The sequence below is a fragment of the Pseudophryne corroboree genome, chromosome 1 (genome assembly GCF_028390025.1).
Source record: "Pseudophryne corroboree isolate aPseCor3 chromosome 1, aPseCor3.hap2, whole genome shotgun sequence".
Taxonomy (NCBI): domain Eukaryota; kingdom Metazoa; phylum Chordata; class Amphibia; order Anura; family Myobatrachidae; genus Pseudophryne; species Pseudophryne corroboree.
The window spans coordinates 409,261,221-409,280,907 of NC_086444.1; the positions used below are offsets into that span (position 1 = coordinate 409,261,221).

Below are 19,687 nucleotides of genomic sequence, written 5' to 3' on the forward strand. Positions count from 1 at the left end.
AAGCAGTTTCACTGCAATGTCTGTAAGAGTGGGTTACTGGAGGGTTCTACCACTTGCATTGTATATTTTATACTCCCATTTCCTCTCCGATTTTGCAAAGATAGTTATTTCGTTATAAATTCCCAGTTTCTGCTATGTTGCAATCCTGACGATTCTATGCCAGACCTAACTGCGCAAGATGAATATGAGAATGGTGAATTAGACCAGAAGTCAGATAGTGTGGGTGCGTCAGTCTCTGAAGTTTACAGAGACTGAAGAACCTCTGACAAATTATGAGGTGGTATTTACTAGAGAATCCTGATACACAGGTTTCTAAACCTCGCCAATTTAAGTCTAGTTACCCGTCTCCAAAGTCGGTGACATCTACATGGGAGCTATGCTAAAGTCGATGTATACAGCAGCAGGGGTGTTGCTTCGACCGTGTTTGGTTGGCATTTGGGTAACTACGGCGCTATTTGTATGGATGACAGGACTCAGGTCTGCCCTACAAGACGACCACCTTATACTTCTCGCTGATCAAATCTGTGAAGCTGCTGATTATCTACGTACAGCTTCTACGGACGTCTGACTGGTCAGTTCTCGCCTTTCAGAGTCACTAGTTGCGGCACGACGAGCGCTCTGGCTGCGTTCTTGGCAGGCGGAGGCAGAGGTCGAGACAAGAATAGAAGCATTACCTTACGGGGGTGAAAAGTTGTTTGGTCCTGAATTGGACAAATGGATTTCTCAGACCACGGGGGGGCAAGTCTGCTTTTCTACCATTGCTTCCAACGGTACCTAGACGGAAATACTCTGGACCAGCGTTCAAATCCTTTAGACCTCAGCTCTTTTGAGGCTGTGGTAGAGGAACAACCACACCTGGTGGACGAGGCAGAGGACGTGGTTTTCAACAACCCACCACCCGTCGTCAAAACGCTAAGGTCACCGACAAGCTAGTGGCATAACGGGCTTCCAGCCCATCTCGGATCTCTAGTTGTGGGGCACGCCTTCAGACGTTCCATTTGGCGTGGTTCCAGACATCCACAGTTGGGTGGATCAGCAATTTAGTGTTAAAAGGTTACAAAATAGAGTTCGACTGTGTCCCATCTGTGCGGTTTTTCAAGACAGGACTGCCTGTGTCAGAAGACAAGAAGGCGGTTCTGCAAATTGCCATTCAGTCTCTGCTGGATTCAGCAGTTTTGATTTCTGTCCCTGTTCACCAACAAGGTCAGGGTTATTATTCCAGTCTGTTTGTAGTCCCAAAGCCGGATGGTTCGATCAGACCAATATTGAACCTAAAGGGGCTCAATCAGTCCGTCATGTACTACAGATTCGAGATGGAATCCCTGCAGTCAGTCATTGCAGGTTTAGAGCCACAGGAATTCATGATTGCGCTGGATCTCAAGGATGCGTACTTACACATTCCAATTTGGCCACCTCATCAGAGGTTCTTAAGGTTTGCGGTGCAGCAAAACCATGACCAATTCCAGGCTCTACCGTTTGGCCTCTCGTCAGCGCCTCGGGTATTCACCAAAGTGATGTCTGGGATGATAGCTCATCTCTAATCCCTGGGAGTGATAATAGTTCCGTACTTGGATGATCTGCTCATCAAAGCTCCGTCTCAACAGATGCTCCTCTAACATGCCTTGCTCACGTACAATGTGCTAGTTCAGCACAGTTGGGTGGTCAACTTCAAGAAATCAAATCTGACTCCGTCTCAACGACTTCAATTCCTAGGAATGATTCTCAATACGAGAATCAAAGAATTTACCTACCAGACCAGAGAGTACAGAGTATTCGTCATCTGGTACAGTTAGTGCTCAAGCCACGCACAGTCTCGGTACATTTGTGCATTCAACTGTTAGGGAAAATGGTGGCAGCTTTCGTAGCGCTTCAGTTCGGAAGATTTCACTCACGTCCTTTTCAACTGGATGTGCTCGCACAGTGGTCGGGCTCACATCTGCAGATTCACCAGATGGTGCGGTTGTCTCCACGGGCCAGAGCATCTCTACTCTGGTGGCTCAACGTACACAATCTAACCGCAGGGAAACGGTCCGGCATCTGCAATTGGACAATTCTAACAACGGATGCGAGTCTCAGAGGTTGGGGAGCTGTGGTCCCAACTTGTCAGCTCCAGGGTCTCTGGGCGGATCTTGAAAGATTGTTGTCGATAAATGTCCTGGAACTCCGGGCAGTTTACAACGCGCTGTGACAAGCAGTACACATGCTCCGGTCTCACACTTTCCAGGTGCAGTTAGACAACGCGACGGAAGTCGCGTACATCAACAAACGAGGAACGAGAAGCCGCATGGCCATGCGGGAAGTAGATCGAATCCTCAATTGGGCCGAGCATCACCAAGTGATATTGTCGGCAGTGTTCACTCCGGGAGTGGACAACTGGGAGGCGGATTATCTCAGCAGTCGGGATTTTCATCCACGAGAATGGTCATTACATACATAAGTGTTTCACATGTTGGTCCAGAGGTGGGGTTAGCCACAAGTGGACCTGATGGCATCTCGCCACAATCACCAAACACCAGTAAGTGTCCACAACGCGAGATCCAAAGGCAGTGGCAGTGGATGCTCTCACAATCGCGTGGCCATACAGCCTCGTGTATCTGTTTCCACCATTTCCGCCGCTCCCTCTGTTGCTAAAACGAATCAAACGAGAGTCCGCCACAGTCATACTAGTGGTGCCTCATTGAACTCGGAGAGCATGGTTCTCGGATCTCCGCGGACTACTCGCAGACGTTCCTTGGCCGTTCACGCTACGTCCTGGCCTGTTACAACAGGGTCCGTTCCTTTACCCCGATTTAACGCGGCTGCGTTTGATGGGGTGGCTGTTGAAACCGCCCTCTTAAGAAGAGAGGGCATTCCGGATTCCGTTATACCAACCATGTTACATGCTAGGAAGCCTGTTACAGCAGCTCATTATCACAGAATTTGGCGTGCATATATAGGTTGGTGTGAAGCTCGGAAGTTTCCGACATCTTTCAAGTTATCCCATCTTTTGTTATTTCTGCAGACGGGGTTGGATGGTGGACTACGTTTGTCTACACTGAAGGTGCAGGTTTCTGCCTTGTCAATTTACTTTCAAAGTCGTTTGGCTCTTTTGCCGTCTGTACACACCTTTCTGCAAGGTGTCCTCAGAGTCCAGCCTCCATTTATACCACCTACAGCACCATGGGACTTGAATCTGGTTTTAGATTTTTTACAGTCTTCATATTTTGAACCCTTACAACAAGTGGATATTAAGTTTCTCACTTGGAAAACAATTTCTCTGACGTCCTAGTGGATGCTGGGAACTCCGTAAGGACCATGGGGAATAGCGGCTCCGCAGGAGACTGGGCACAAAAGTAAAAGCTTTATGACTAGCTGGTGTGCACTGGCTCCTCCCCCTATGACCCACCTCCAAGCCTCAGTTAGATTTTTGTGCCTGGCCGAGAAGGGTGCATGCTAGGTAGCTCTCCTGAGCTGCTTAGAGTAAAAGTTTAAATAGGTTTTTTATTTTCAGTGAGACCTGCTGGCAACAGGCTCACTGCATCGTGGGACTAAGGGGAGAAGAAGCGAACTCACCTGCATGCAGAGTGGATTGGGCTTCTTGGCTACTGGACATTAGCTCCAGAGGGACGATCACAGGCTCAGCTTGGATGGGTCCCGGAGCCGCGCCGCCGGCCCCCTTACAGAGCCAGAAGAGCGAAGAGGTCCGGAAAAATCGGCGGCAGAAGACGTTCCTGTCTTCAATAAGGTAGCGCACAGCACTGCAGCTGTGCGCCATTGCTCTCAGCACACTTCACACTCCGGTCACTGAGGGTGCAGGGCGCTGGGGGGGAGCGCCCTGAGACGCAATAAAACACGTTTTAAACCTTATATGGCTAAAGAAATGCATCACATATAGCTCCTGGGCTATATGGATGCATTTAACCCCTGCCAGTTTTCCTAAAAAAAGCGGGAGAAAAGGCCGCCGAAAAGGGGGCGGAGCCTATCTCCTCAGCACACAAGCGCCATTTTCCCTCACAGCTCCGCTGGAAGGACGGCTCCCTGACTCTCCCCTGCAGTCCTGCTACAGAATCAGGGTAAAACAAGAGAGGGGGGACACTAATTGGCAGATAATACAAATACAGCAGCTATAGAAGGGAGAAACACTTATATAAGGTTATCCCTGTATATATATAGTGCTCTGGTGTGTGCTGGCAAACTCTCCCTCTGTCTCCCCAAAGGGCTCGTGGGGTCCTGTCCTCTATCAGAGCATTCCCTGTGTGTGTGCTGTGTGTCGGTACGATTGTGTCGACATGTATGAGGAGGAAAATGATGTGGAGGCGGAGCAATTGCCTGTAATAGTGATGTCACCCCCTAGGGAGTCGACACCTGACTGGATGGTCGTATGGAAGGAATTACGTGACAGTGTCAGCACTTTGCAAAAAACTGTTGACGACATGAGACAGCCGGCAAATCAGTTAGTGCCTGTCCAGGCGTCTCAAACACCGTCAGGGGCTCTAATGCGCACGTTACCTCAGATGGTCGACACAGACCCAGACACGGATACTGACTCCAGCGTCGACGGTGACGAGACAAACGTAATGTCCAGTAGGGCCACACGTTACATGATCACGGCAATGAAGGAGGCTTTGAACATTTCTGATACTACAAGTACCACAAAAAGGGGTATTATGTGGGGTGTGAAAAAACTACCCATAGTTTTTCCTGAATCAGATGAATTAAATGAGGTGTGTGACAAAGCGTGGGTTTCCCCCGATAAAAAACTGCTGATTTCTAATAAATTATTGGCATTATACCCTTTCCCGCCAGAGGTTAGGGCGCGTTGGGAAACACCCCCTAGGGTAGATAAGGCGCTCACACGCTTATCAAAACAAGTGGCGTTGCCGTCTCCTGATACGGCCGCCCTCAAGGAACCAGCTGATAGAAAGCTGGAAAATATCCTAAAGGGTATACACACACATACTGGTGTTATACTACGACCAGCAATCGCCTCAGCCTGGATGTGCAGCGCTGGAGTGGCTTGGTCGGATTCCCTGACTGAAAATATTGATACCCTGGATAGGGACAGTATATTATTGACTATAGAGCATTTAAAGGATGCATTACTATATATGCGAGATGCACAGAGGGATATTTGCACCCTGGCATCAAGAGTAAGTGCGCTGTCCATTTCTGCCAGAAGAAGTTTATGGACACGACAGTGGTCAGGTGATGCGGATTCCAAACGGCATATGGAAGTTTTGCCGTATAAAGGGGAGGAGTTATTTGGGGTCGGTCTATCAGACCTGGTGGCCACGGCGACGGCTGGGAAATCCACCTTTTTACCCCAGGTCACCTCTCAGCAGAAAAAGACACCGTCTTTTCAAACTCAGTCCTTTCGTCCCCATAAGGGCAAGCGGGCAAAAGGCCACTCATTTCTGCCCCGGGGCAGAGGAAGGGGAAAAAGACTGCAGCAGGCAGCCTCTTCCCAGGATCAGAAGCCCTCCCCCGCTTCTGCCAAGTCTTCAGCATGACGCTGGGGCTTTACAAGCGGACTCAGGCACGGTGGGGGCCCGTCTCAAAAATTTCAACGCGCAGTGGGCTCACTTGCAAGTGGACCCCTGGATCCTGCAGGTAGTATCACAGGGGTACAAATTGGAATTCGAGACGTCTCCCCCTCGCCGGTTCCTGAAGTCTGCTCTACCAACGTCTCCCTCCGACAGGGAGGCAGTATTGGAAGCTATTCACAAGCTGTATTCCCAGCAGGTGATAATCAAGGTACCCCTCCTACAACAGGGAAAGGGGTATTACTCCACGCGGTTTGTGGTACCGAAGCCGGACGGCTCGGTGAGACCGATTTTAAATCTGAAATCATAGAACACTTACATAAAAAGGTTCAAATTCAAGATGGAGTCACTCAGAGCAGTGATAGCGAACCTGGAAGAAGGGGACTATATGGTGTCTCTGGACATCAAAGATGCTTATCTCCATGTCCCAATCTACCCTTCTCACCAAGGGTACCTCAGGTTTGTGGTACAAAACTGTCATTATCAGTTTCAGACGCTGCCGTTTGGATTGTCCACGGCACCACGGGTCTTTACCAAGGTAATGGCCGAAATGATGATTCTTCTTCGAAGAAAAGGCGTCTTAATTATCCCTTACTTGGACGATCTCCTGATAAGGGCAAGGTCCAGGGAACAGTTAGAGGTCGGAGTAGCACTATCTCAGGTAGTGCTACGTCAGCACGGGTGGATTCTAAATATTCCAAAATCGCAGCTGATTCCAACAACACGTCTACTGTTCCTAGTGATGATTCTGGACACAGTCCAGAAAAAGGTGTTTCTCCCGGAGGAGAAGGCCAGGGAGTTATCCGAGCTAGTCAGGAACCTCCTGAAACCAGGACAAGTGTCAGTGCATCAATGCACAAGGGTCCTGGGAAAGATGGTGGCTTCTTACGAAGCGATTCCATTTGGAAGATTCCATGCAAGAACTTTTCAGTGGGATCTGCTGGACAAATGGTCCGGATCGCATCTTCAGATGCATCAGCGGATAACCCTATCTCCAAGGACAAGGGTGTCTCTCCTGTGGTGGTTGCAGAGTGCTCATCTTCTAGAGGGCCGCAGATTCGGCATTCAGGACTGGATTCTGGTGACCACGGATGCCAGCCTGAGAGGCTGGGGAGCAGTCACACAGGGAAGAAATTTCCAGGGCTTGTGGTCAAGCATGGAAACGTCTCTTCACATAAATATCCTGGAACTAAGGGCAATTTACAATGCCCTAAGTCAAGCAAGGCCTCTGCTTCAGGGTCAGTCGGTATTGATCCAATCGGACAACATCACGGCAGTCGCCCACGTAAACAGACAGGGCGGCACAAGAAGCAGGAGGGCAATGGCAGAAGCTGCAAGAATTCTTCGCTGGGCGGAAAATTATGTGACAGCACTGTCAGCGGTGTTCATTCCGGGAGTGGACAACTGGGAAGCAGACTTCCTCAGCAGACACGACCTCCACCCGGGGGAGTGGGGACTTCACCCAGAAGTCTTCCACGTGATTGTAAACCGTTGGGAAAAACCAAAGGTGGACATGATGGCGTCTCGTCTCAACAAGAAACTAGACAGATATTGCGCCAGGTCAAGGGACCCTCAGGCGATAGCGGTGGACGCTCTGGTAACACCGTGGGTGTACCAGTCAGTGTATGTGTTCCCTCCTCTGCCTCTCATACCCAAAGTATTGAGAATCATAAGAAGGAGAGGAGTAAGAACTATACTCGTGGCTCCGGATTGGCCAAGGAGGACTTGGTACCCGGAACTTCAAGAGATGCTCACGGAGGACCCGTGGCCTCTACCTCTAAGAAAGGACCTGCTCCAGCAGGGACCTTGTCTGTTCCAAGACTTACCGCGGCTGCGTTTGACGGCATGGAGGTTGAACGCCGGATCCTGAAGGAAAAAGGCATTCCAGATGAAGTCATCCCTACCCTGATCAAGGCCAGGAAGGATGTAATCGCGAAACATTATCACCGCATTTGGCGAAAATATGTTGCGTGGTGTGAGGCCAAGAAGGCCCCTACAGAGGAATTTCAACTGGGTCGTTTCCTGCATTTCCTGCAAACAGGACTATCTATGGGCCTAAAATTAGGGTCCATTAAGGTTCAAATTTCGGCCCTGTCAATATTCTTCCAAAAAGAACTGGCTTCAGTGCCTGAAGTTCAGACGTTTGTCAAAGGGGTACTGCATATACAGCATCCTTTTGTGCCTCCAGTGGCACCTTGGGATCTCAATGTAGTGTTGAGTCTCCTAAAGTCACATTGGTTTGAACCACTCACCACTGTGGAATTAAAATATCTCACATGGAAAGTGGTCATGCTGTTAGCCCTGGCTTCAGCCAGTCGTGTCTCAGAATTGGCGGCTTTATCATATAAAAGCCCTTACCTAATTTTTCATTCAGACAGGGCAGAACTGAGGACTCGCCCTCAATTTCTCCCTAAGGTGGTTTCAGCGTTTCACATGAACCAGCCTATTGTGGTGCCTGCGGCTACTAGGGACTTGGAGGACTCCAAGTTGCTGGACGTAGTCAGGGCCCTGAAAATATATGTTTCCAGGACGGCTGGAGTCAGAAAATCTGACTCGCTGTTTATCCTGTATGCACCCAACAAGCTGGGTGCTCCTGCTTCTAAGCAGACGATTGCTCGTTGGATTTGTAGTACGATTCAGCTTGCACATTCTGTGGCAGGCCTGCCACAGCCAAAATCTGTAAAAGCCCATTCCACAAGGAAGGTGGGCTCATCTTGGGCGGCTCCCCGAGGGGTCTCGGCTTTACAACTTTGCCGAGCAGCTACTTGGTCAGGGGCAAACACGTTTGCTAAATTTTACAAATTCGATACCCTGGCTGAGGAGGACCTGGAGTTCTCTCATTCGGTGCTGCAGAGTCATCCGCACTCTCCCGCCCGTTTGGGAGCTTTGGTATAATCCCCATGGTCCTTACGGAGTTCCCAGCATCCACTAGGACGTCAGAGAAAATAAGAATTTACTTACCGATAATTCTATTTCTCATAGTCCGTAGTGGACGCTGGGCGCCCATCCCAAGTGCGGATTGTCTGCAATACTTGTATATAGTTATTGTTACAAAAATCGGGTTGTTTATTGTTGTGAGCCATCTTTTCAGAGGCTCCTACGTTTATCATACTGTTAACTGGGTTCAGATCACAAGTTGTACGGTGTGATTGGTGTGGCTGGTATGAGTCTTACCCGGGATTCAAGATCCTTCCTTATTATGTACGCTCGTCCGGGCACAGTATCCTAACTGAGGCTTGGAGGTGGGTCATAGGGGGAGGAGCCAGTGCACACCAGCTAGTCATAAAGCTTTTACTTTTGTGCCCAGTTTCCTGCGGAGCCGCTATTCCCCATGGTCCTTACGGAGTTCCCAGCATCCACTACGGACTATGAGAAATAGAATTATCGGTAAGTAAATTCTTATTTTTTCTCCTAGCCTTAGCTTCGGCAAGGCGTGTGTCAGATTTGGGTGCCTTGTCTTGCAAGCCACAGTATTTGGTGTTTCATGATGAAAGAGCAGAACGAATCCCGCTTTCTTGCCAAAGGTAGCGTCATCTTTTCACGTCAATCAACCAATAGAAGTTCCTGTGTTAACAGAAGATTCTGGAACTTTGCATGTGGTACGCGCACTACGCGTTTCTATAGCCCGAACGTCTACTGTACGTAAAACAGATACATTGTTCTCTATGATGTAGTCAGGTTGGGTTGGCCAGCTTCCAAGCAGACCTTATCCAGATGGATTAAGCTGACCATACGTCAGGCTTACCTTCATGCTATGCTACAACCGCCTACATCCGTTTCAGCTCATTCCACACTTCTGTGGGAACGTCATGTGCAGCAGGTCGTGGAGCATCTACGATGCAACATTTGCCGTGCGGCTACATGGTCATCAGTACACACGTTTGTGCGCTTTTGCAAGTTTAATATATTTGCGGCATCAGCATCTAGCTTTGGCCGTCTTGTGTTACAGGTGCCAAACCGCTCTCCCGCCCACGGGGGAAACTTTGGTACGTCCCAAGAGTACTCCAGTGACCCTTAGTGGATGAAAAAAGAAAATAGGATTTTGGTACTTACCAGATAAATCCTTTTCTTTGAATCCATAGGTGGCACTAGACGCCCACCCAGAGCAGTTTTACCTGTCTTGTGGTAAGTTCAGTAGATCTTATGGTAACACGTTCTCACGACTTGTCCAAATGTTCAAGTTATATTATGGTGTCAACTGTTTAGTTGTCAGTTACGTTGTGTCAACTTTATTGTTGTCCGTTATGTTATAATGTTATATGTAATTCTCCATTGTCATCCTCTCTATCGCTCCTGTTCGGCTCAAGAAAGAACACTGAGGTATTATGGGAGTATGGAGGGGAGGAGAGTTACTAAATTTAAATATTCAGTGCCTGTCCTTGCTAACACCGTCCATATCCCAAGAGTACTCCAGTGTCCCCTATGGATTCAAAGAAAAGGATTTATCTGGTAAGTACCAAAATCCTATTTATTTCCCTGTGTAATGTTCTATTGCAGTGGTGGCCGGACTTTTGGGATCTGGGATCTAATCTTTGTTCACTTACTTACTGGTGATCTATCGACGTCAAATAACACCAATACTGACGCACACATTTAAAAATAGCATTAATAATGACGCCATCAAATAACACCAATAACAACGCGCACACTTAAAAATAGCATTAAGAATGACGCCATCAAATAACACCACCAATAATAATGCACACATTTAAAAAATAGTATTAAGAATGAGGCCATCAAATAACAATATGAATAATAATGCACACATTTAAAAATAGCATTAAAAATTACTCCATCAAATAACACCAATAAGAACGCGCACATTTAAAAATAGCATTAAGAATGACGCCATCAAATAACACCAATAATAGCGCACACATTTAAAAAATAGTAGTAAGAATGATGCCATCAAATAACAATACCAATAATTATGCACACATTTAAAAATGGCATTAAGAATGACTCCATCAAATAACACCAATAAGAATGCGCACATTTAAAAATAGCATTAGCAATGACAACATTAAATAACACCAATAGTAGTGTCCACATGATTGTGTGTAGAACCCCCTCCCAGTGCATAATAGACCCTTGTGCACAACTCATGCTGGCTGGCTTTGGTGCCTCCCCGCTGGCTCTCCCCTGGCTGGCACTCCGCTGGCTGGGTTTCCCCTGACTGGCTCCCCGCTGCCTGGTGCCTGCTCACACTGCTTCCTGCCGCCACTGTGCTCCTCAATCGCGTTCCCAATGATGCATTGTGCGGGTGACGTCATGACATCACCCGCGCAATGCCTCATTGGGAACACTCTGGCCTCGGAGTGCAGCGGCGGCAGCAAGTACATGAAGAAGTTGGTCACGATCTACCAATGTGAGCTCGATCGACATTTTAGCCACCGCTGTTCTATTATGTTTCTGACCTTGCTAGTTTAGATTGGTAAGGAACATTAATGCTTGTGTACACAACTGATTGCGCATAGTCATAATGCACATACTGCAGTTTAAAACAGGGCCTTCGGCATTGTTTAATATGAAGTTTCCAAAGCTCTTAATGACCTGACTCCTTTTATCTTTTTACTTAAATTTGTAGAGAATGGCATATATTGAATATGAAAATGAGACCCAGGCTTCACAGGCTGTTAAGAAGTTGGATGGCACAATAATCAAGGAGCACAAAATTAAGGTGGCAATTAGTAATCCTCCAATGAGAAAACGGACAGGGGAAACTGCTCTGTCGTCAATGCCTATGATTCCACGACAAACGTATGGAGCGTAAGTATAACAAATGATGGCTTTGTTTCCTCTTACAGCCCTCATGTCAGTACAGATTATTAGGAATGTTGGTAGCAGTGACCATAGAGGATAGCACTGTAACTAAAACTCTGACTGTAAGAAATCAGACTAATATGGGGGGGGGGGGGGGGGGGTATTTCACAATTTACTGTCGTCTTTTTCTGTTTTCATGTCATCTGTTAAATAGTCTGTTCCCTCCAATGTCCTGATCCATTAAACGTGAGATATACATGGACCATACTCATAGCATGTACTTCCTTGATATAATTTTAGCAAACATTCACAGTACTGATTCTGTAGACTGAATGTTTTCTTGCCTTTGTTCTGATCTAAATGCCCGCTTAAGATAGCATTGCATCAAGGAGAGAGTATATTAATGATATGTCCACATTGCACTACAAAAGGTGCTGAGCTGCTGTATGTACCATACTGTCTATAGGTTAGTTTCAATCTCGCCAACCTATTTTCTAAGTGATGTCCAAATCACAGAGAAATGTTGCTGTAGGTCATAACTGATGGGATGGAGTCTACTTCAGTGGAGTAAGCATGAAGTCCTGTGAACACCATTAATTGGCAGTATTTGGAATTGTTGGTTCTAAAGTAGAGATTCAGATAACGAAATAAAAAATAAAATAAAAATATTTCCTAATACATGAAAAAGTGTTTTATCCAGATTAACCCGGTCATTGGGTGTGAATTCAGCAATGTGCAGTCTGAGTGAGGTTGCCGTTGTCCTCTAGTAGACTTGGGCTGTGGGGGGGCTATTAAATTGTGTGCACGTTACATCACACATACTTTAACCCAGGTAAAATGCAGTGAGCAATTCAATTGTTCAATAATCAGTACTGCTCTCTGCTGGAATATGGCTTAATACCGTTCATTCTTTATCACTCCATGAAGGACATAGGCCTTAGACAGTTGCCCAGGCTCCATATCCCCTATACCCAACCCCCAGCCACAGGCAGACCTGTTTTATTTTGGTGCCGCAATGTTTTGGGGACTGCTTTTAAGCAGCCTCTACTTTTATTTCTTTCATTTACTTATAGTTTGTTTTATAGAATGGGCAGCACTAAGCATCCTAAAGGATGCCCACACTGCCGCTCCCCTAACCCCCAGCGCAGGTGGCCAGTGAGCTGGTCAGCTAGACCCCTCGGTAGCACACCAGAGATACGCAGTCAGAACGCTGTGGGGGACAAGGTAAGGCATCACCCTGCTTGCAGGGAGCTGCATTATAGCGACTGTTGCCGCCAGCGAGGTATACGCAGACTACATGGGCCAAGTGGTTCTTATCTGCCGTCAAATTCTATGTTGCAACAGTGGGCATCCAGGTTGCCTGCATCCCCACTAGACCACCAGGGCAGCAAGCAATGAAGCACTTCTCAGGAGGTAGCCATTTGCCCTGGGGTTCATGTCAGAAAGAGAAGGTAGGATTTCCCCATTAGCTCCTCCGCCAGTCTTAAGCGCTTTCCCTCACAGCATTCATCCCACCATCCTCTCTCTCCCCTCCTTCACAGAGACTACGCGCGACCATTTTATTCAGGGTCTGCTTCGGCTAGTCTCAGGAGCGTAGCGCGGTCTTCTGGTCTCCGTGTATATCTCCTCCTCGGCAGTCAGGTTATACAGAAAGCTGCAGTTTTGATTGTTGGGCAATTACTGCCCATTATTACCTGCATTGAATGTTTCTGTGCATTTTTTCTGTTTAGTAGAACTTTGTTTTTCTCACTGCCTCCTTTTCTCTGAATTGTTTTGTCGGATAATTTTGTTCCTGTCTGTCATTTTTCTGTGCTGATGGCTTCTTGTGTTTATCGTTGAGGGGTTCAGTTAATACACCCTTCTGCAGAGCCACACGTTTTGTGGTGCGCTCACATTCATTGCACTACCCTTTTTATTGCATACCACGGTTTGCATAACTTTGTGTGTGGGGACTGCCTTGGATTTCTGTACTATGTCTTCAAAGAGCAAAGCACCCACAGAGGTTTGCACTCCTGTTGTTGCGTAACTGCATGAAATGTACCACTGTACTTTCTTCTCCAGACCATGATGGTCTCTGTGTCCGGTGTTTCAAAGCTACGTAGCAAGAGGATCCATTGGCCTCCGCTTCCAGCCAAGAACCAGCTTGAGCTTTCCCTCTCTCAAAGATAATGTTGCAGTCAATGAACTTACAGTCCCCGGGCCCGCTCCCTCTGCTAGTATCTTTGCAGGGGACCATCTGCCCCCGGTTATACCATTTTAGGGTACTTAACAGCCGATTGCCATAGAACCGCCATAGATACAGTCCTCCAAGCAGTCAGTGCAGGGATTGGCGCAGTTGTCCACATCTTTCCAACAGATGCTAGACAGAGACTGCACTTCCAAGTGCAGTCCCTTCAGGCAGCACAGTTCTATACTACTGTTTGGTTATGATCCAGACTCTGAGCTTTCCTTTGTCCATATTGAAAATATATCCCATACTTGGAATTTCAGAGAAATTTGTATCTCTAGCACTCAGGTGTTCAAGCGTCAGAAGAGGGTTTCTGCAGATTACCTTCTGCGCTACTGGAGGACCTACTAGAGGGGGCATGGGCTCACCCTAATAGACGCTTCCAAATTTTTAAGTGCAGTGCTTCCTTTTTATCAGTTACCTGATGTGGGTAGGGGCAAATGGGAGTCTCCTCCTCTGGGGAAGCTCACATTGCCCGGGATAGTGAAATCTACTACCCCCAGTCCTAACACGGCCACCCTTAAGGATTTGACAGAGGAAGCTGGAATCTTTCCTCGGCTATTTATTCTCATGCCCATGTTATCGCATGTTCAGCCCTAGCGTTCGCTTGGGTGGCTAAATCCTTTGGGGGTTGGGCCTTAAGGCGGAGTCCCTTTTTGTCTTGTATGGTTTTCACAAAGCTGCTAATCAGACTTTGACTCTGTTTGACCATTCGCCACGATTACTCTTGAGGTGGACCTTTCTGCCCCAGACCTGGTGACGGGTCATTCTACGAGGATGGTGGGAACTTCTTGGGCAGCTTGACGTAGCGCCTCTATGGAGCAGCTTTCTAAGGTGGCCACGTGGTCCTCTGCCTATATGTTTCTCAAATTCTATTCATTTGACACATTTGCTTCCACAGATGCAGCTTTCGGGCAGAGGATTCTCAGCACAGCTCAGGAGCATCCCTTCCTTTAGGGGAATAGCTTTGGGGCATCTCACTGTCTAAAGGGATGGGTGTGGGGTATAGGGGATAAGAAGTCTGGGCTGCTCGGAGGGAAAAGTTTTCTTTGCAGGTTTGCTTCCCTTTATCCACTTCCAAAAGACAATGTGGCGAAGTGGTAACAGTCTCCCAAGGTGGATAACCTGTTTTGTCGCAATTACCACAGAGTCTGGAGGCTCTACATACTCTGGCGTGAGAGGCGTACTTCATGATTCCGCCTTCCTCATTTCTTAGTTTTCCTTCAGGGCGATTTGGAAGCCGGTTTGCAACTTGAGTCCTTGAAGGTGCAGATTTCATCTGTCACTTTATTTTCAGAGGCAGCTAGCGCTTCTTCCAGAGATTTGAACCTTTCTTCAAGGTGTAGCGCAGGTTCAATCCACCGGGCGAGCTTAAGCTGGTCCTTTCGGCTTTTAGGAATGCCCCCTTTGAGCCTTTAGAGTCGGTTGACCTGAAGTTTTATCATTTGTAAAGCAAAGCAGACCATTGCACAGTGGATCCGCTCCGTTATTACTAGAGCTATTCTGGTGCTGGGTGTCTGCCTCTGGATCGAGTGTCAGCGCACTCCACTAGAGCGTTGGCGGCCTCCTGCGTTAGTGCGTCATGAGGCTTCCGTTGAGCAGGTCTGTCTGGCAGCTGCCTGGTCCTCTGTCCACACATTTACTCGGTTTTATCATTTGACATGATTTTGCCTCTGGCGACGCCCACTTCCCACGTACTGTTCTCTGGTCAGGTAACCTGGGTGTTTCCTCCCCTAGTGGCAGTTGTTGAACGTCCCATTGTCTGCTGTCCCTCAGCCTGGATGTAAGAGAAAACAGGATTTTTGGTTGCTTACCTCTGAATCTGGCTGGTAGACACTGCGTTCTCTCCCTCATGCTCAATCTTGAGGTTCTTGTCTATTCTCTTACAGTTCTGATTGTTGTGGGTTTCACTAAGTTACTGCTTCTCATTTCCGGGCTGTTTTTAAGTTACACTGGCCTACTGAGAGTTGCTATGGGGAGGAGCTTATGTTTAAAATGCTAGTTTTGTTTAAGTGCCAGCTCCTGTGGTCCCTATCAGCAATCCCAATGTTCAGTGTCCCCTAGCTGGATACAGAGTAAAGGATCCAGTAGTAAGCAACCAAAAATCCTCTGCTTTTATCGCCGCCCTGATTTTGCTCCTGCAGAATGTTTTGGACTAGGTGGTAGTGTCCCTGCTGAGAGTCAAAAGCAAATCAAATAAAGTATTAGGAAGGTGCTCAAGACAATTCTGCACTCCCCTGCCTCAACACCTGCTTATGTCAGCCCGGAATGTGCATCCAGACCTGATGATGTTTATGTTCCCCAGACCAGCTCCTGAAGGCATTTGTGGTGAGAAAATAGATGTGCCTCACTACAATTTGCAGCTTTTACCTTTTTCCCCAGGGAAATGTTAGTTCTTAAAATCCTTTCCACCTGTGGACCATCTGGTTTTGCATCTCTCTCGCTGAGGAGCTCTGTTTCTTTTCTTGATGCATTTTGAAGACCTCTCTAACAAAAGGTTGATAGTTTTCTAAAGGGCCTATTTCTTCTTCGTCCACTAGGGGGCACAGGAGTATTACACTTTGTATAAGCTGGCTGGGAGGTAGTCAGGCACCAAAGGAGTTTCTTTGAATTACCCGGGTACAGAAACTCCAGAGGGGTCAAAATATGGCACACTTAGGATGGAGCTAAAGTAGCTTGCTATTCATATCTTTGATGTTCTGTTTTAAATAGAGTAATCAACCCTTGTTTACGCTAGGCTGGTGGCCAGATCCTCAGCCAATTTGGTGACATGTATCTTGGTTGGTGAGTACAGTGTTTCTCCACATAACAGTGGAAAAAGATAGCACTCTCCAGACTTGCGCAGTATGATGTAAATATTAAAGTCATTTATTCATGACCTGCAGGTCCTGGTTCCCCTTTTGATGCTGCTGCTGATGCTACTGATGTCTTGACTTTATATTGACTGGCATATACCTTGAGAAAGGTCCGAGCATAGGACCGAAACGTTGGTGAGCCCTTTCTGTGTATATATTTTTGTGACATGAAAGTTACATGGAACCAAGCTTTTGAATAAATGACTTTAATATTTACATCATACTGCGCAAGTCTGGAGAGTGCTATCTTTTTCCACTGTTATGTGGAGAAACACTGTACTGTACTATGAGTCTGACCCCGTGATTTGATCAGACTTTGATTTGGCACCCCAGCCGTTACCTGTGTCGGGTGAGAGTGTGGGACTTCCCGTACATATCTTGGTTGGTGGACATTATTTTTAAAATGTCCTGTCTATGCTGTCTTGATCAGTGACTGCCCTGGAACTGGGATAAGATAATCAAACATGCTCTAGTGGAAAAAGATCCTTCACCAGAACAAACTCAAACTCATCAACATAATGGCCTTTCTTTCCCTGCACCATTCATCTGACCATTATTGGAGGATCCAATCTGCCTCCACAGGGGTAGGGCAGCGTAAGAAGTCATCCTTCATGATTTCGGAAAGAGAAAATGCTAAGGCAATAAGCCTGACTTACCAGCTAGGATGTGGGGCATGAATCGGTGTGGGCTAACTGCCTCCTCTTCAGGCAACCTGACATCTTTTCTTTTTTAGTTAACTCCCTCTGACCCAGTCAGAGGTATCTAGACTGCATGAATGCTTTCATTCAGTGGGCTGTCATGGTGGGAACATAATGTTGTTTTTACCTGTTCTTCTCCAGGGCAAATTTGAGTAGAGGAAGGGGGAAGTTGTTGTGTAGAGGTTTTTTTTTGTTTTTGTTTAGAAAACTATTTGGAGGTCTTAAGATAGCTTGTCAGAGGTAGGCACCATGTTGGCATAATGCTTAGCAGTGTTGCCTTGTAGTACTAGAGCCATGGTTCCATTCTTCCAGGTTTCCTCAGACAATCCAAAAACATACTAGTAGTATAAGTTACAGCCTAAATTCTCCACTACACACTATAACTATAAGCCCAACTGTGGCGGAGGCTTATGCAAATGTTTAAACATCTCTGCAAAACAGTGTGTAAAATATTGGTGCTATAGATTTAGGGTTAATAAGTAGTCAGGTTATCTAGAACGGTGGGGCTTAACAGAGTCTAGTATCAGGGTTCCATACTTTGGAGACTCAAAAAGTAGTGGTTTCCTAAACCATGTATTGCATAATAGAAGCTACAGTAGAAGTACTTTCTTGCCCCTTATGATAAATAGTGGCTACAGTGTTTGGAAGGTTATTCAGTATAGTTCACATAACTTGCAGAATTGTTTTTTTTTTTTCTGAAAGAATTCTATTGTTTTAAAATATTCTCTCTTTTTTGGTTAACAGAAGGGGTAAAGGAAGAACCCAGGTAGCTCTTTTGCCACGCTCACTACATCGCCAAAATGCACCGACCACCACAAAAACAGAAAATGGTACTCCGCTACCACAGACCTCCTCTGGTGCTGAAGGAGAACCTCGAAAAATGTCCAATGCAGACTTTGCCCGGATGCTGCTCCAGAAGTGATTATGCAGAAAGAGAAGCCACAGTCCGTATGATGGGAAAATGTGAACGAGTTGATACCCTTTGTGTCCTTATTCATCACTGTAGCTGCCCACAGCTCCTCTGAATGATTGAACTGCAGAATCTGCCCTGTTGGGCTGTAGAGTTGGGGATTAATACATACAGTTTGTTCTGGGTTTCTTTTTCTTTTTCTAGTCCCTATTCTGATTTACCTTTTATTTTTTTAATAGCACAGACTGTAGGCTTCCTCATTTCCCTCATATTGAGGCAGGCAAGGCAATGTAGGAGCAGCTATATATCGGTCTGTTTGGGTATGTTTTTACGCCTGTTGTTGCGGACTGTTTATTGATCACACATTGTTGCAAAGGTCGCAATGGAACAAACCCAAAATGGGTATTTTATGTTTTTCCCTTTTTTCATGTTTTTTTTTTTGTTTTTCCCTGTGGAATTTACAGTATGTTTGCGTTGGACAAAACTGGATTAAACTATTTGCTGTTCCTATGTCATTCTAACTTTTGTGCACTTTGCAGTTATTATGCAGTCTCATGTTAATGAGAAGGTACTGTAAGCTTTTATGGCCCGTTATACACATATATGTACTGGTTTATTATCCACTACCCAAGTTATAAATTATATATACTTATAGTATAAAGTGTATGTTATGTCTGATGATTTCTGTGGGAATTAGAAGATTAATGATGCAATGCAATATTAGCTTTTTCCCAAGTCATTGTAGTCAACCAATGCATTAAACTCTGATAAGTGAAAGTACCTATTTAAAAAAAAGAAAAACTGGTGCAAATTTATTAACCAAAAGTTGTTCGAATGATGCAGTGTAATTTAAGACCTTGCAGATCCCACTGTAGGTTGCAACCTATGACATGCCTCAGTTCTGCATCTTGAATTGATCAGTAAGATCATTGTCCAACTTGGTCACATCGGTAGTGAAATTGGATAATAATTGAATATAATACAGCTTTAATGTCATAGGCCAGTGGTTTCCAAACTTTTTTGAATCACTGCGCCCTCGAGTATCAGAATTGTTTTCATGTCACCCCTAGGCCAAAAGTTTCTGTCTTGAAAAATTTAGAAAGAAATATTAAATGAAGTAAATTGTGTTTATATGTCATCCTTAGGCTCAGTTGTGTGCGACGGACAGGATTTGCTGCTGCTTGTCCACATATTTTTTGATTGGAACCACCAGCACTGGTTTTGCCTATTACATTTACCATAAATCATTTTAATTGGTCCTGGACCACCAATTCAAGGCACCCCTGCAAGGTTCCCTAAGGCACCCAGGGTGCCACGGCATGCAGTTTGAGAACCACTGTCATAGGCTGTAGCAGTCAAAGAATCTCCGATACACAGACTTATAGAAGTTGGCTTCTGTCTTCACTAATAAACCAATCCTAGTAATGCTCTGGTTGATAATAGGTTCACAACCTGCAATTGTGGCTTTTTTATGGGGTTATACACTGCAACATCAGATGGATTCTGCAGTATTTCCAGCATGCACACTATGATGTGGAAAATTGATGTACTTTGTCTGGTCATCTATAGATTTCCATTGTCCTTGAATATGACAACAGGTTTGCTGTGCAGATAAATTGTGTCCAATTAACAGCCGTGATTGTTGTTCATCAAAGAGCAATACAACAAATGAACAAACCTTCCTTGACAATAAAATATATGGTAGCCTCGGT

General features: G+C 46.1%; 1 protein-coding gene across 1 annotated transcript in view; it reads left to right on the plus strand.

Moving 5' to 3' along the window:
* Positions 1-18,496, plus strand: part of SART3 (spliceosome associated factor 3, U4/U6 recycling protein) — a 329,224-nt gene extending 310,728 nt beyond the window's left edge. Inside the window, exons 18-19 of the mRNA XM_063913277.1 lie at positions 11,110-11,291; positions 17,810-18,496. Of these exons, the coding sequence (XP_063769347.1) occupies positions 11,110-11,291; positions 17,810-17,987 (360 nt within the window). The 3' untranslated portion in view covers positions 17,988-18,496. The remainder of the gene's footprint in view (positions 1-11,109; positions 11,292-17,809) is intronic.
* Positions 18,497-19,687: the final 1,191 nt, after the last annotated feature.